This window comes from Oncorhynchus keta, chromosome 28 (assembly GCF_023373465.1).
Source record: "Oncorhynchus keta strain PuntledgeMale-10-30-2019 chromosome 28, Oket_V2, whole genome shotgun sequence".
NCBI lineage: Eukaryota > Metazoa > Chordata > Actinopteri > Salmoniformes > Salmonidae > Oncorhynchus > Oncorhynchus keta.
In genome coordinates this window covers 3,606,514-3,623,232 of record NC_068448.1, presented here as the reverse complement: position 1 = coordinate 3,623,232, position 16,719 = coordinate 3,606,514, and the positions used below count along the sequence as shown (strand labels likewise).

Sequence of the window (16,719 nt, the reverse complement as noted above, 5' to 3'; positions counted from 1 at the left end):
AGTGTTACGTTTGGGACAAATCCAATACAACACTTTACCGAGTACCACCCTCAATATTTTAAGCATAGTGGTGGCTGCATCATGTTATGGGTATGCTTGTAATCGTTAAGGACTGGGGAGTTTTTCAGGACAAAATGAAACATAATGAAACATGGAGCTAATGGAGGCTCTCTAATGTAGACCAGATTAATCAACTAGTTAGTTATATCAACCAATCATCTCTAATGTAGACCAGATTAATCAACTAGTTAGTTATATCAGCCGATATACAAAACAACAAACGAAACGCGAAAACCTATACAGCCTATCTTGTGACAACAAACACAGAGACAGGAACAATCACCCACGAAACACTCACAGAATATGGCTGCCTAAATATGGCTCCCAATCAGAGACAACGATAATCACCTGACTCTGATTGAGAACCGCCTCAGGCAGCCGTAGACTACGTAGACACCCCCCAAAAAACGAGACAAAAAACACACCACAATAACCCATGTCACACCCTGGCCTGACCAAATAAATAAAGAAAACACAAAATACTAAGACCAAGGCGTGACAGTTATATCAGTTGATCATCTCTAATGTAGGCTAGATGAATCAACTAGTTAGATATATCATCTGATCACCTCATAGGAGGGCAAAGGGTCAGGTGCTCCAGCACTCCTAGGGCTCCATCTGTGTGCCTGCTGGAATCTCTTCATGAGTTCACCCTCTCATTTGGCTCACATACACTCACACACTGTCTCTAATAGATTCATTATTTTACTATATGATTATAAAATATGACTTGTGATTTATTTTTATTTTTTATAAACAATATCTTTATTAATCTCCATATGTCAGGGACATTGTAACACGTACATCATGTAATGTGTTTTTGGTCCAGCACATTACTGTACCTACACACCACCGGACACTGTACAATAACATTACTGGGTGAAAGCTGTCAGTTTGTAAAAAAAAATGAAAAGATTACAACGCAGAAAACAATTCTTAATGTTTAAATGTACGTAGTTGGATGCCTCATTACCCCTCCCCAACTGCCAACGAGAGAGAGAGAGAGAGAGAGAGAGAGAGAGAGAGAGAGAGAGAGAGAGAGAGAGAGAGAGAGAGAGAGAGAGAGAGAGAGAACATAATCCAGTCACAAACTATAGTCCGGTCTGCTCTGCTACAGCCTACTGTAGAAAGGGGTCGAAATTCGAGCCAGCTCATCCAACAGGAGATCAAAACAAATCCCTTTTGTATCGCAGTCCACCACACCATATTGACCAACTGGTTGTCACCAAAGACAAATTCAATATTGTCCTTTATGTTATGCTATATTATTTTTATTTATCACACCCATATGTGTTTTTGGAAAATAAAATATGTTCAATGTCATGGAATGTAATCATTTGTTTATTTCTCGCGGATATTGACGCATAATCTTTGACTAAACAGCGTTCTATAATACAACTCAAAAAGCGTCCTTACCAGTATATCAGCTTGTTATTATGAAGAATGGCAGGGGTCTTGTCCGAGGCGCAATTGATGCACCACATTGTTGGTAACTAACTCACGTCTCGTCCGGGTGCATAAAAACCGTTATTCCGTTTTGTAGTTAATTTGGCTCGAACACGGACAGCCGCTCGTAGAGAGACGCACGCCAATGATTCGCCTCTGATAGCATACTTCTGTTATTTCAGGTAGAGAACGTCGTTAACTCAGAAGAGAGAAGAGAAACATCGACAGTCCTATTCCCTCAAACCTCTAATTCCCCATCGTCCTCTCTTCCTCCCTCTCATTTCTTTGAATCTCTAACGCGGCATTTTCTATCGCTATCTCTGGGCGCGCAGGGTTTCTGTCTGCCTGAGCAGAGCAGCGTGACACAGCAGTCACGGCAACAACACAACTGCTGCTAGTCTGATTTCAGGCTCCAGTCAACACTCTCATCAAGGGGGGCTATTTTAATCTCTCTATGCTCTCCCAAATGTTTTATTTTATTTTTTCAATTGGAATACATCCTCAGATGAAAGACACAGACACATATTATAGTCCACGCACAAATATCATTATATGATTAATTCAATTGAAACGAAGTTTAACGTAGCATCTGTTTAGTTATTGCAGGCCAATACGCAATTTTATTTTCTGGGGCCCACACTGCCATACTGTATGTAACATATAGCATTAGGCCTAGTTGACCTGTCCCTTCATCTCAAAGACACTTTGCAGAGTTGCAGTGAAACATGAACCTGAACTGAAAGGCCTTGTGACCACAGCAGAGGGTCATCATCCATGCCCAGGCTCTGTGGTGTGTGACAATGTACAGTGACAAGAGCCGAGACTAGAAACTAGCAGCTTGTTTTTCCCATGCATCACCTCTCTCCCTCTCTCTCTCTCTCTCTCTGTCTCTCTCTCTCTCTCTCTCTCTCTCTCTCTCTCTCTCTCTCTCTCTCTCTCTCTCTCTCTCTCTCTCTCTCTCTCTCTCTCTCTCTCTCTCTCTCTCTCTCTCTCTCTCTGTCTCTCTCTCTTTCTGACACACACACGCGGGCACGCACGCACGCACACACACACACACACACAGAGATGTATTGCCTTGAAGACAACACTCTATAATTCATTATAAGCAGCAGTCTCTCACACTATATCTCTCTCCCTTTCTTTGTCTCTCACAATCTTTCTCCCCCCTCTCTCAATTCAATCAATTTAAGGGCTTTATTTGGCATGGGAAACATATGTAAACATTGCCAAAGCAAGTGAAGTAGATAGTTAACAAAAGATAGTTAACAAAAGTGAAATAAACAATAAAAATGACCAATAAACATTACACTCACAAACGTTCCAAAAGAATAAAGACATTTCAAATGTCATATTATGTGCAAATAGTTAAAATAAATAAGCATAAATATGGGTTGTATTTACAATGGTGTTTGTTCTTTACTGGTTGCCCTTTTCTTGTGGCAACAGGTCACACATCTTACTGCTGTGATGGCACACTGTGGTATTTCACCCAGTAGATATGGGAGTTTATCCAAATTGGGTTTGTTATCAAATCCTTTGTGGGTCTGTGTAATCTGAGGGAAATATGTGTCTCTAATTTGGTCATACATTTGGCAGGAGGTCAGGAAGTGCAGCTCAGTTTCCACCTCATTTTGTGGGCAGTGAGCACATAGCCTGTCTTCTCTTGAGAGCCATGTCTGCCTACTACGGCCTTTCTCAATAGCAAGGCTATGCTCACTGAGCCTGTACATAGTCAAAGATTTCCTTAAGTTAGGGTCAGTCACAGTGGTCAGGTATTCTGCTGCTGTGTACTCTCTGTTTATGTCCCACCCCGATCTGTTTCACCTGTCTTTGTGCTTGTCTTCACCCCTCTCCAGGTGTCGCCCATCTTCCCCATTATCCCCAGTGTATTTATACCTGTGTTCTCTGTTTGTCTGTTGCCAGTTCGTTTTTGTTTCATCTACCAGTGTTTTTCCTGTGCTCATGTCTGTCTCTAGTTCCTGTTTTCTAGTTTTCACGGTTTTGACCATTCTGCCTGCGCTGACCCTGAGCCTGCCTGACATTCTGTACCTTGTCACACTGCTCTGGACTACTGACCTCTGCCTGCCCTGACCTCTGCCTGCCCTGACCCTGAGCCTGCCTGACATTCTGTGCCTTGTCACACCGCCATGGACTACTGACCTCTGCCTGCCCCCCTGTCTGCATCTGGGCCTTCTCCTGAGCCAGTTTAGGGCTAAATAGCAATTTAGTTTGATTAAAAACATGTTTTATGCTCTCCAATATACAAGTACTTATCTTTTAGTTTTCTCATGATTTGGTTGGGTCTGCATTTCTCTCTCTCTCTCTCTCTCGTTCTCTCTCTCTCTCTCTCTCTCTCTCTCTCTCTCTCTCTCTCTCTCTATGTATATATATCCCTCCCACTATCTGTCATCTGTCTCTTGTTTTCTCTTTAAAGGGATTTAAAACATGATGTGCTCAGATCCTCAATCCCCATTTTCTCAGCTCACGTTATTAACAGTACACATTACATTATTATTAATTGTTACATTATCCCTTCTCATCTTATTTTCAATCCAGTGGACAATGTGGTGAATATATCATATATTCAAAGCCAATTAACTCATTCTATGTCACTCTGATAATGATTCCAAAAATACAATCACCAACTCCATATGTTGTAGCCTGAATGTGTGTGTGTGTGTGTGTGTGTGTGTGTGTGTGTGTGTGTGTGTGTGTGTGTGTGTGTGTGTGTGTGTGTGTGTGTGTGTGTGTGTGTGTGTGTGTGTGTGTGTCCTCCATGTGTCCTGGGTCCATCCATAGGCCTAAAGGCATGTGTTACCATTATTACAGGCCAACTTGATAGATCTCTCTACTCTGGATCTCCTGAGACTCAATGAAAACCATTTACGTACTAACCTAACAATTCAATGAGCTAATATTATGTAGGTTTCTGAACGGTATTACTCCTAAACAGTGCCTCTGTTGGTAGAGTACTGTAGGTACAGATGCTGTAGCTTAATTTGATCATCCTGTTGTGGCAGGAAATGCAAACGTGTAGTGTATTCAAGGTTTTTAAAAAGGCTTCTAAAGTTTGTAATTTCCACTTAAAATTGTCAGACTTGATTTGCCTTAACAAAAAATGTATCAACCCCTACAAAAAAAATATATATTTTCAGTTGTTGCAGGATAATTTTCCTGCTGTGAGAAACTGGGTCAAATTAAGATAGGGCATCTGTAGGTGCTAGGTATGCTGGGGATTTAGAGCAGCTTCAGGTACTGTTATAATTTCAATCAGGTTAAATAAATAAAAACATTGTGAGGTGTTTTTTCCCTCTCAAAATATTGATTTTGTTCCCAGACCCAGCATTCTAACCTCTTAATGGACAGCTGATTTGACGAAAATGAGTCATTTTCAATGTTTGTTGAGAGCCTGCATTTGTTTACAGATGCTATATCATAAACACATTCATCAAGACCTCAGTGCAGTGGCTCAAGTGTCATAACACAATAAATACTGTGGTGCCATATGTACAGTATGATGTATATGTACGCACAAGATACATGTAGAAATCACCCCCAATGAGAGAGAAGTAGAGGGACTGAGGAAAGAGAGAAGTAGAGGGACTGAGGAAAGAGAGAAGCAAGAGGGACTGAGGAAAGAGAGAAGTAGAGGGACTGAGGAAAGAGAGAAGCAAGAGGGACTGAGGAAAGAGAGAAGTAGAGGCACTGAGGAAAGAGAGAAGTAGAGGGACTGAGGGAAGAGGGAAGTAGAGGGACTGAGGAAAGAGAGAAGTAGAGGGACTGAGGAAAGAGAGAAGTAGAGGGACTGAGGAAAGAGAGAAAGAGGGACTGAGGGACTGAGGGAAGAGGGAAGAGAGGGACTGAGGGAAGAGAGAAGTAGAGGGACTGAGGAAGAGAGAAGCAAGAGGGACTGAGGAAAGAGAGAAGTAGAGGGACTGAGGAAGAGGGAAGAAAGAGGGACTGAGGGAAGAGAGAAGTAGAAAGGACTGAGGAAAGAGAGAAGCAAGGGGGACTGAGGGAAGAGGACTGAGGAAAGAGAGAGTAGGGACTGAGGAAAGAGAGAAGTAGAGGGACTGAGGAAAGAGAGAAGCAAGGGGACTGAGGAAAGAGAGAAGCAAGAGGGACTGAGGAAAGAGAGAAGTAGGGGCACTGAGGAAAGAGAGAAGTAGAGGGACTGAGGGAAGAGGGAAGTAGAGGGACTGAGGAAAGAGAGAAGTAGAGGGACTGAGGAAAGAGAGAAGCAAGAGGGACTGAGGAAAGAGAGAAGTAGAGGGACTGAGGAAAGAGAGACGAAAGAGGGACTGAGGGAAGAGAGAAGTAGAAAGGACTGAGGAAAGAGAGAAGTAGGGGGACTGAGGAAAGAGAGAAGTAGGGGGACTGAGGAAAGAGAGAAGCAGGGGGACTGAGGGAAGACCAGTGGAACCCATGATGAATAAAATAACAGTTTCCTACGCCCCTCTTCTTTACTCCTCCATTTACATCCATCATTTATTCTCCCTCCCCGTTTTCCTATTCTCCTTTCATCTTCGATTCCTTCCCATTTTCCTGCCTATCTGTCCCTTGCACTAATCCACTCCACCTCCCTCTCCCTCCTCTCGACCATCCTGATTTTCTTTCTATCACTCTGTCGTTCCTACCCTTTTCTCAGCCTTTCTATTTCTCCTTCCTCTCCCATCCTTCCTCTCCTCTCCTTCCTCTCCTCTCCTCTCCCATCCTTCCTCTCCTCTCCTTCCTCTCCCCTGCTCTCTCCTCTCCTCTGCTCCCCCCTCCTTCCTCTCCTCTCCTTCCTCTCCTCTCCTCTCCCCTCCTTCCTCTCCTCTCCTCTCCTTCCTCTCCTCTCCTCTCCCATCCTTTCTCTCCCCTCCTTCCTCTCCTCTGCTCTCTCCTCTCCTCTGCTCCCCCTCTCCTCCCCCCTCCTTCCTCTCTTCTCCTCTCTCTCCACTCATCTCCTCTCTTTCCTCTCCTTCATCTCCTTCCATACCCTTCCTCTCCTCTGCTCCCTCCTCTCCTTCCTCTCCTTCATCTCCTCTCCTCCCCTCTTCTTCCTTTCCTCCTCTCCTCTCCTTCATCTCCTCCACTCTCCTTCCTCTCCTCAGCTCCTTTGTCATTCTATAATCAAGTTTAGCTGCAGAAAGAGTCATACACAGAAGAGAGAGAGAGAGGGAGAGGGAGAGAGAGCAAGCGAGAGAGAGAGGGATAGAGAGATTTTGAGACGGAGAAGGGAGGGGGAAGAGGTTGCTAAGAAACGGTTGCTATGAAACTAAGGGGAGCGGTGCTGGAATCAGCAGCCAAGAGTGTTGCCTTGGCGACTGAGGTTTCACACTATCCTGCTGGATTTAGCTGCAATATGGGAGGGCCTCCGACTGAACACATTACATGTATGAGACGTATAATACATCACGTGACAGGTATAATACATCACATGACAGGTAGATGACAGGTATAATATATCACATGACAGGTAGATGACAGGTATAATATATCATATGACAGGTATATGACAGGTATAATACATCATATGACAGGTATAATAAATCATATGACAGGTATATGACAGGTATAATATATCATATGACAGGTATATGACAGGTATAATACATCATATGACAGGTAGATGACAGGTATAATACATCATATGACAGGTATAATACATCATATGACAGGTATATGACAGGTATAATATATCATATGACAGGTAGATGACAGGTATAATACATCATATGACAGGTATAATACATCATATGACAGGTATATGACAGGTATAATATATCATATGACAGGTATAATACAGGTATAATATATCATATGACAGGTATAATATATCATATGACAGGTATAATATATCATATGACCGGTATAATACATCATATGACAGGTATAATACATCATATGACAGGTATAATACATCATATGACAGGTATAATACATCATATGACAGGTATAATACATCATATGACAGGTATAATACATCACATGACAGGTATAATACATCATATGACAGGTATAATATATAATATGACTGGTATAATACATCATATGACAGGTATAATACATCATATGACAGGTATAATACATCATATGACTGGTATAATACATCATATGACAGGTATAATACATCATATGACAGGTATAATACATCATATGACAGGTATAATATATAATATGACTGGTATAATACATCATATGACTGGTATAATACAGCATATGACAGGTATAATACATCACATGACAGGTATAATACATCACATGACAGGTATAATACATCATATGACAGGTATAATACATCATATGACAGGTAGATGACAGGTATAATACATCATATGACAGGTATAATACAGGTATAATACATCATATGACAGGTATAATACATCACATGACAGGTATAATACATCATATGACAGGTATAATACATTATATGACAGGTATATGACAGGTATAATACATCATATGACAGGTATAATACATCATATGACAGGTATAATACATCATATGACAGGTATAATACATCACATGACAGGTATAATATATCATATGACAGGTATATGACAGGTATAATACATCATATGACAGGTATATGACAGGTATAATACATCACATGACAGGTATAATACATCATATGACAGGTATAATACATCATATGACAGGTATAATACATCATATGACAGGTATAATACATCACATGACAGGTATAATACATCATATGACAGGTATATGACAGGTATAATACAGGTATATGACAGGTATAATACATCATATGACAGGTATAATACATCATATGACAGGTATAATACATCACATGACAGGTATAATACATCATATGACAGGTATAATACATCATATGACAGGTATAATACATCACATGACAGGTATAATACATCATATGACAGGTATATGACAGGTATATGACAGGTATATGAGAGGTATATGACAGGTATAATACATCATATGACAGGTATATGACAGGTATAATACATCATATGACAGGTATAATACATCATATGACAGGTATAATACATCATATGACAGGTATAATACATCATATGACAGGTATATGACAGGTATAAATCATCATATGACAGGTAGATGACAGGTATAATACATCATATGACAGGTATAATACATCATATGACAGGTATATGACAGGTATAATACATCATATGACAGGTATAATACATCATATGACAGTTATATGACAGGTATAATTCATCATATGACAGGTAGATGACAGGTATAATACAGGTATAATACATCATATGACAGGTATAATACATCATAAGACAGGTATAATACATAATAAGACAGGTATAATACATCATATGACAGGTATAATATATCATATGACAGGTATAATACATCATATGACAGGTAGATGACAGGTATAATACATCATATGACAGGTAGATGACAGGTATAATACATCATATGACAGGTATATGACAGGTATAATACATCATATGACAGGTATAATACATCATATGACAGGTATAATATATCATATGACAGGTATATGACAGGTATAATACATCATATGACAGGTATAATACATCATATGACAGGTAGATGACAGGTATAATACATCATATGACTGGTATAATACATCATATGACAGGTATAATACATCATATGACAGGTATAATACATCATATGACAGTTATACTACATCATATGACAGGTATAATACATCACATGACAGGTATAATACATCATATGACAGGTATAATATATCATATGACAGGTATAATACATCATATGACAGGTATAATACATCATATGACAGGTATAATACATCATATGACAGGTATAATACATCATATGACAGGTATAATACATCATATGACAGGTATAATACATCACATGACAGGTATAATACATCATATGACAGGTATAATACATCATATGACAGGTATATGACAGGTATAATACATCACATGACAGGTATAATACATCACATGACAGGTATAATACATCATATGACAGGTATAATACATCATATGACAGGTATAATACATCATATGACAGGTAGATGACAGGTATAATACATCACATGACAGGTATAATACATCACATGACAGGTATAATACATCACATGACAGGTATAATACATCATATGACAGGTATAATACATCATATGACAGGTATAATACATCACATGACAGGTATAATACATCATATGACAGTTATATGACAGGTATATTTCATCATATGACAGGTATATGACAGGTATAATACATCATATGACAGGTAAAATACATCATATGACAGGTATAATACATCATATGACAGGTAGATGACAGGTATAATACATCACATGACAGGTATAATACATCACATGACAGGTATAATACATCATATGACAGGTATAATACATCATATGACAGGTATAATACATCATATGACAGGTAGATGACAGGTATAATACATCACATGACAGGTATAATACATCACATGACAGGTATAATACATCACATGACAGGTATAATACATCATATGACAGGTATAATACATCATATGACAGGTAGATGACAGGTATAATACATCACATGACAGGTATAATACATCACATGACAGGTATAATACATCATATGACAGGTATAATACATCATATGACAGGTATAATACATCATATGACAGGTATAATACAGGTATAATACATCATATGACAGGTATAATACATCATATGACAGGTATATGACAGGTATAATACATCATATGACAGTAATATGACAGGTATAATTCATCATATGACAGGTATATGACAGGTATAATACATCATATGACAGGTATAATACATCATATGACAGGTATATGACAGGTATAATACATCACATGACAGGTATAATACATCACATGACAGGTATATGACAGGTATAAATCATCATATGACAGGTAGATGACAGGTATAATACATCATATGACAGGTATAATACATCATATGACAGGTATAATACAGGTATAATACATCATATGACAGGTATAATACATCATATGACAGGTATATGACAGGTATAATACATCATATGACAGTAATATGACAGGTATAATTCATCATATGACAGGTATATGACAGGTATAATACATCATATGACAGGTATAATACATCATATGACAGTTATATGACAGGTATAATTCATCATATGACAGGTATAATACATCATATGACAGGTATAATACATCATATGACAGGTATACTACATCATATGACAGGTATAATACATCATATGACAGGTATAATACATCATATGACAGGTATACTACATCATATGACAGGTATAATACATCATATGACAGGTATACTACATCATATGACAGGTATAATACATCATATGACAGGTAGATGACAGGTATAATACATCATATGACAGGTATAATTCATCATATGACAGGTATAATACATCATATGACAGGTATAATACATCATATGACAGGTATACTACATCATATGACAGGTATAATACATCATATGACAGGTATAATACATCATATGACAGGTATACTACATCATATGACAGGTATAATACATCATATGACAGGTATAATACATCATATGACAGGTATACTACATCATATGACAGGTATAATACATCATATGACAGGTATAATACATCATATGACAGGTATACTACATCATATGACAGGTATAATACATCATATGACAGGTATAATACATCATATGACAGGTATAATACATCATATGACAGGTATAATACATCATATGACAGGTATAATACATCATATGACAGGTATAATACATCATATGACAGGTATAATACATCATATGACAGGTATAATACATCATATGACAGGTATAATACATCATATGACAGGCATACTACATCATATGACAGGTATATGACAGGTATAATACATCATATGACAGGTATAATACATCATATGACAGGTATAATACATCATATGACAGGTATAATACAGGTATAATACATCATATGACAGGTATAATACATCATATGACAGGTATATGACAGGTATAATACATCATATGACAGGTATATGACAGGTATAATACATCATATGACAGGTATAATACATCATATGACAGGTATACTACATCATATGACAGGTATAATACATCATATGACAGGTATACTACATCACATGACAGGTATAATACATCATATGACAGGTAGATGACAGGTATAATACATCATATGACAGGTATAATACATCATATGACAGGTATACTACATCATATGACAGGTATAATACATCATATGACAGGTATAATACATCATATGACAGGTATAATACATCATATGACAGGTATAATACATCATATGACAGGTATAATACATCATATGACAGGTATAATTCATCATATGACAGGTATAATACATCATATGACAGGTATAATACATCATATGACAGGTATACTACATCATATGACAGGTATAATACATCATATGACAGGTATAATACATCATATGACAGGTATACTGACAGGTATAATACATCATATGACAGGTATAATACATCATATGACAGGTATAATACATCATATGACAGGTATAATACATCATATGACAGGTATACTACATCATATGACAGGAATACTACATCATATGACAGGTATATGACAGGTATAATACATCATATGACAGGTATAATACATCATATGACAGGTATAATACATCATATGACAGGTATAATACATCATATGACAGGTATATGCCAGGTATAATACATCATATGACAGGTATAATACATCATATGACAGGTATAATACATCATATGACAGGTATAATACATCACATGACAGGTATAATACATCATATGACAGGTATAATACATCATATGACAGGTATAATACATCACATGACAGGTATAATACATCATATGACAGGTATAATACATCATATGACAGGTAGATGACAGGTATAATACATCACATGACAGGTATAATACATCACATGACAGGTATAATACATCATATGACAGGTATAATACATCATATGACAGGTAGATGACAGGTATAATACATCACATGACAGGTATAATACATCACATGACAGGTATAATACATCATATGACAAGTATAATACATCATATGACAGGTATAATACAGGTATAATACATCATATGACAGGTATAATACATATAATACATCATATGACAGGTATGACAGGTATAATACAGGTATAATACATCATATGACAGGTATAATACAGGTATAATACATCATATGACAGGTATAATACATCATATGACAGGTATAATACAGGTATAATACATCATATGACAGGTATTATACATAATATGACAGGTATACTACATCATATGACAGGTATACTACATCATATGACAGGTATAATACATCATATGACAGGTATAATACATCATATGACAGGTATAATACATCATATGACAGGTATACTACATCATATGACAGGTATAATACATCATATGACAGGTATAATACATCATATGACAGGTATAATACATCATATGACAGGTATAATACATCATATGACAGGTATAATACATCATATGACAGGTATAATACAGGTATAATACATCATATGACAGGTATAATACATCATATGACAGGTATAATACATCATATGACAGGTATAATACATCATATGACAGGTAGATGACAGGTATAATACATCACATGACAGGTATAATACATCATATGACAGGTATAATACATCATATGACAGGTATATGACAGGTATAATACATCATATGACAGGTATAATACATCATATGACAGGTAGATGACAGGTATAATACATCATATGACAGGTATAATACATCATATGACAGGTATAATACATCATATGACTGGTATAATACATCATATGACAGGTATAATACATCATATGACAGGTATACTACATCATATGACAGGTATAATACATCATATGACAGGTATAATACATCATATGACAGGTATACTACATCATATGACAGGTATAATACATCACATGACAGGTATAATACATCATATGACAGGTATAATATATCATATGACAGGTATGACAGGTATAATACATCATATGACAGTCATATGACAGGTATAATTCATCATATGACAGGTATAATACATCATATGACAGGTATAATACATCATATGACAGGTATAATACATCACATGACAGGTATAATACATCATATGACAGGTATAATACATCATATGACAGGTATATGACAGGTATAATACATCACATGACAGGTATAATACATCACATGACAGGTATAATACATCATATGACAGGTATAATATATCATATGACAGGTATAATACAGGTATAATACATCATATGACAGGTATAATACATCATATGACAGGTATAATACATCATATGACAGGTATAATACATCACATGACAGGTATAATACATCATATGACAGGTATAATTCATCATATGACAGGTAGATGACAGGTATAATACATCATATGACAGGTATAATACATCATATGACAGGTATAATACATCATATGACAGGTATACTACATCATATGACAGGTATAATACATCATATGACAGGTATAATACATTATATGACAGGTATAATACATCATATGACAGGTAGATGACAGGTATAATACATCATATGACAGGTATAATACATTATATGACAGGTATAATACATCATATGACAGGTATATGACAGGTATAATACATCATATGACAGTTATATGACAGGTATAATTCATCATATGACAGGTATATGACAGGTATAATACATCATATGACAGGTATAATACATCACATGACAGGTATAATACATCATATGACAGGTATAATACATCATATGACAGGTATATGACAGGTATAATACATCACATGACAGGTATAATATATCATATGACAGGTATAATACAGGTATAATACATCATATGACAGGTATAATACATCATATGACAGGTATAATACATCACATGACAGGTATAATACAGGTATAATACATCACATGACAGGTATAATACATCATATGACAGGTATAATATATCATATGACAGGTATAATACAGGTATAATACATCATATGACAGGTATAATACATCATATGACAGGTATAATACATCATATGACAGGTATAATACATAATATGACAGGTATAATACATCATATGACAGGTATAATTCATCATATGACAGGTAGATGACAGGTATAATACATCATATGACAGGTATAATACATCATATGACAGGTATAATACATCATATGACAGGTATACTACATCATATGACAGGTATAATACATCATATGACAGGTATAATACATCATATGACAGGTATAATACATCATATGACAGGTATAATACATCATATGACAGGTATAATACATTATATGACAGGTATAATACATCATATGACAGGTATAATACAGGTATAATACATCATATGACAGGTATAATACATCATATGACAGGTATAATACATCATATGACAGGTATAATACATCATATGACAGGTATAATACATCATATGACAGGTATAATACATCATATGACAGGTATAATACATCATATGACAGGTATATGACAGGTATAATACATCATATGACAGGTATAATACATCATATGACAGGTATAATACATCATATGACAGGTATAATACATCATATGACAGGTATAATACATCATATGACAGGTATAATACATCATATGACAGGCATACTACATCATATGACAGGTATATGACAGGTATAATACATCATATGACAGGTATAATACATCATATGACAGGTATAATACATCATATGACAGGTATAATACAGGTATAATACATCATATGACAGGTAGATGACAGGTATAATAGATCATATGACAGGTATAATACATCATATGACAGGTATAATACATCATATGACAGGTATATTACATCATATGACAGGTATAATACATCATATGACAGGTATACTACATCATATGACAGGTATAATACATCATATGACAGGTATACTACATCACATGACAGGTATAATACATCATATGACAGGTATATGACAGGTATAATACATCATATGACAGGTATAATACATCATATGACAGGTATACTACATCATATGACAGGTATAATACATCATATGACAGGTATACTACATCATATGACAGGTATAATACATCATATGACAGGTATACTACATCATATGACAGGTATAATACATCATATGACAGGTATAATTCATCATATGACAGGTATAATACATCATATGACAGGTATAATACATCATATGACAGGTATACTACATCATATGACAGGTATAATACATCATATGACAGGTATACTACATCATATGACAGGTATACTACATCATATGACAGGTATAATACATCATATGACAGGTATAATACATCATATGACAGGTATAATACATCATATGACAGGTATAATACATCATATGACAGGTATACTACATCATATGACAGGAATACTACATCATATGACAGGTATATGACAGGTATAATACATCATATGACAGGTATAATACATCATATGACAGGTATAATACATCATATGACAGGTATAATACATCATATGACAGGTATATGCCAGGTATAATACATCATATGACAGGTATAATACATCATATGACAGGTATAATACATCATATGACAGGTATAATACATCACATGACAGGTATAATACATCATATGACAGGTATAATACATCATATGACAGGTATAATACATCACATGACAGGTATAATACATCATATGACAGGTATAATACATCATATGACAGGTAGATGACAGGTATAATACATCACATGACAGGTATAATACATCACATGACAGGTATAATACATCATATGACAGGTATAATACATCATATGACAGGTAGATGACAGGTATAATACATCACATGACAGGTATAATACATCACATGACAGGTATAATACATCATATGACAAGTATAATACATCATATGACAGGTATAATACAGGTATAATACATCATATGACAGGTATAATACATCATATGACAGGTATAATACAGGTATAATACATCATATGACAGGTAGATGACAGGTATAATATAGGTATAATACATCATATGACAGGTATAATACAGGTATAATACATCATATGACAGGTATAATACATCATATGACAGGTATAATACAGGTATAATACATCATATGACAGGTATTATACATAATATGACAGGTATACTACATCATATGACAGGTATACTACATCATATGACAGGTATAATACATCATATGACAGGTATAATACATCAT

At 35.8% G+C, this 16,719-nt stretch overlaps 1 protein-coding gene across 2 annotated transcripts in view; it reads right to left on the bottom strand.

The window, feature by feature from the left end:
- Nucleotides 1-1,846, bottom strand: part of LOC118378572 (IQ motif and SEC7 domain-containing protein 2-like) — an 83,106-nt gene extending 81,260 nt beyond the window's left edge. For both annotated transcript variants that reach the window (XM_052484439.1, XM_052484440.1), the window contains exon 1: nt 1,477-1,846. In XM_052484439.1, the coding sequence (XP_052340399.1) occupies nt 1,477-1,544 (68 nt within the window). In that variant the 5' untranslated portion in view covers nt 1,545-1,846. The remainder of the gene's footprint in view (nt 1-1,476) is intronic.
- Between the last annotated feature and the right edge of the window lie 14,873 nt (nt 1,847-16,719).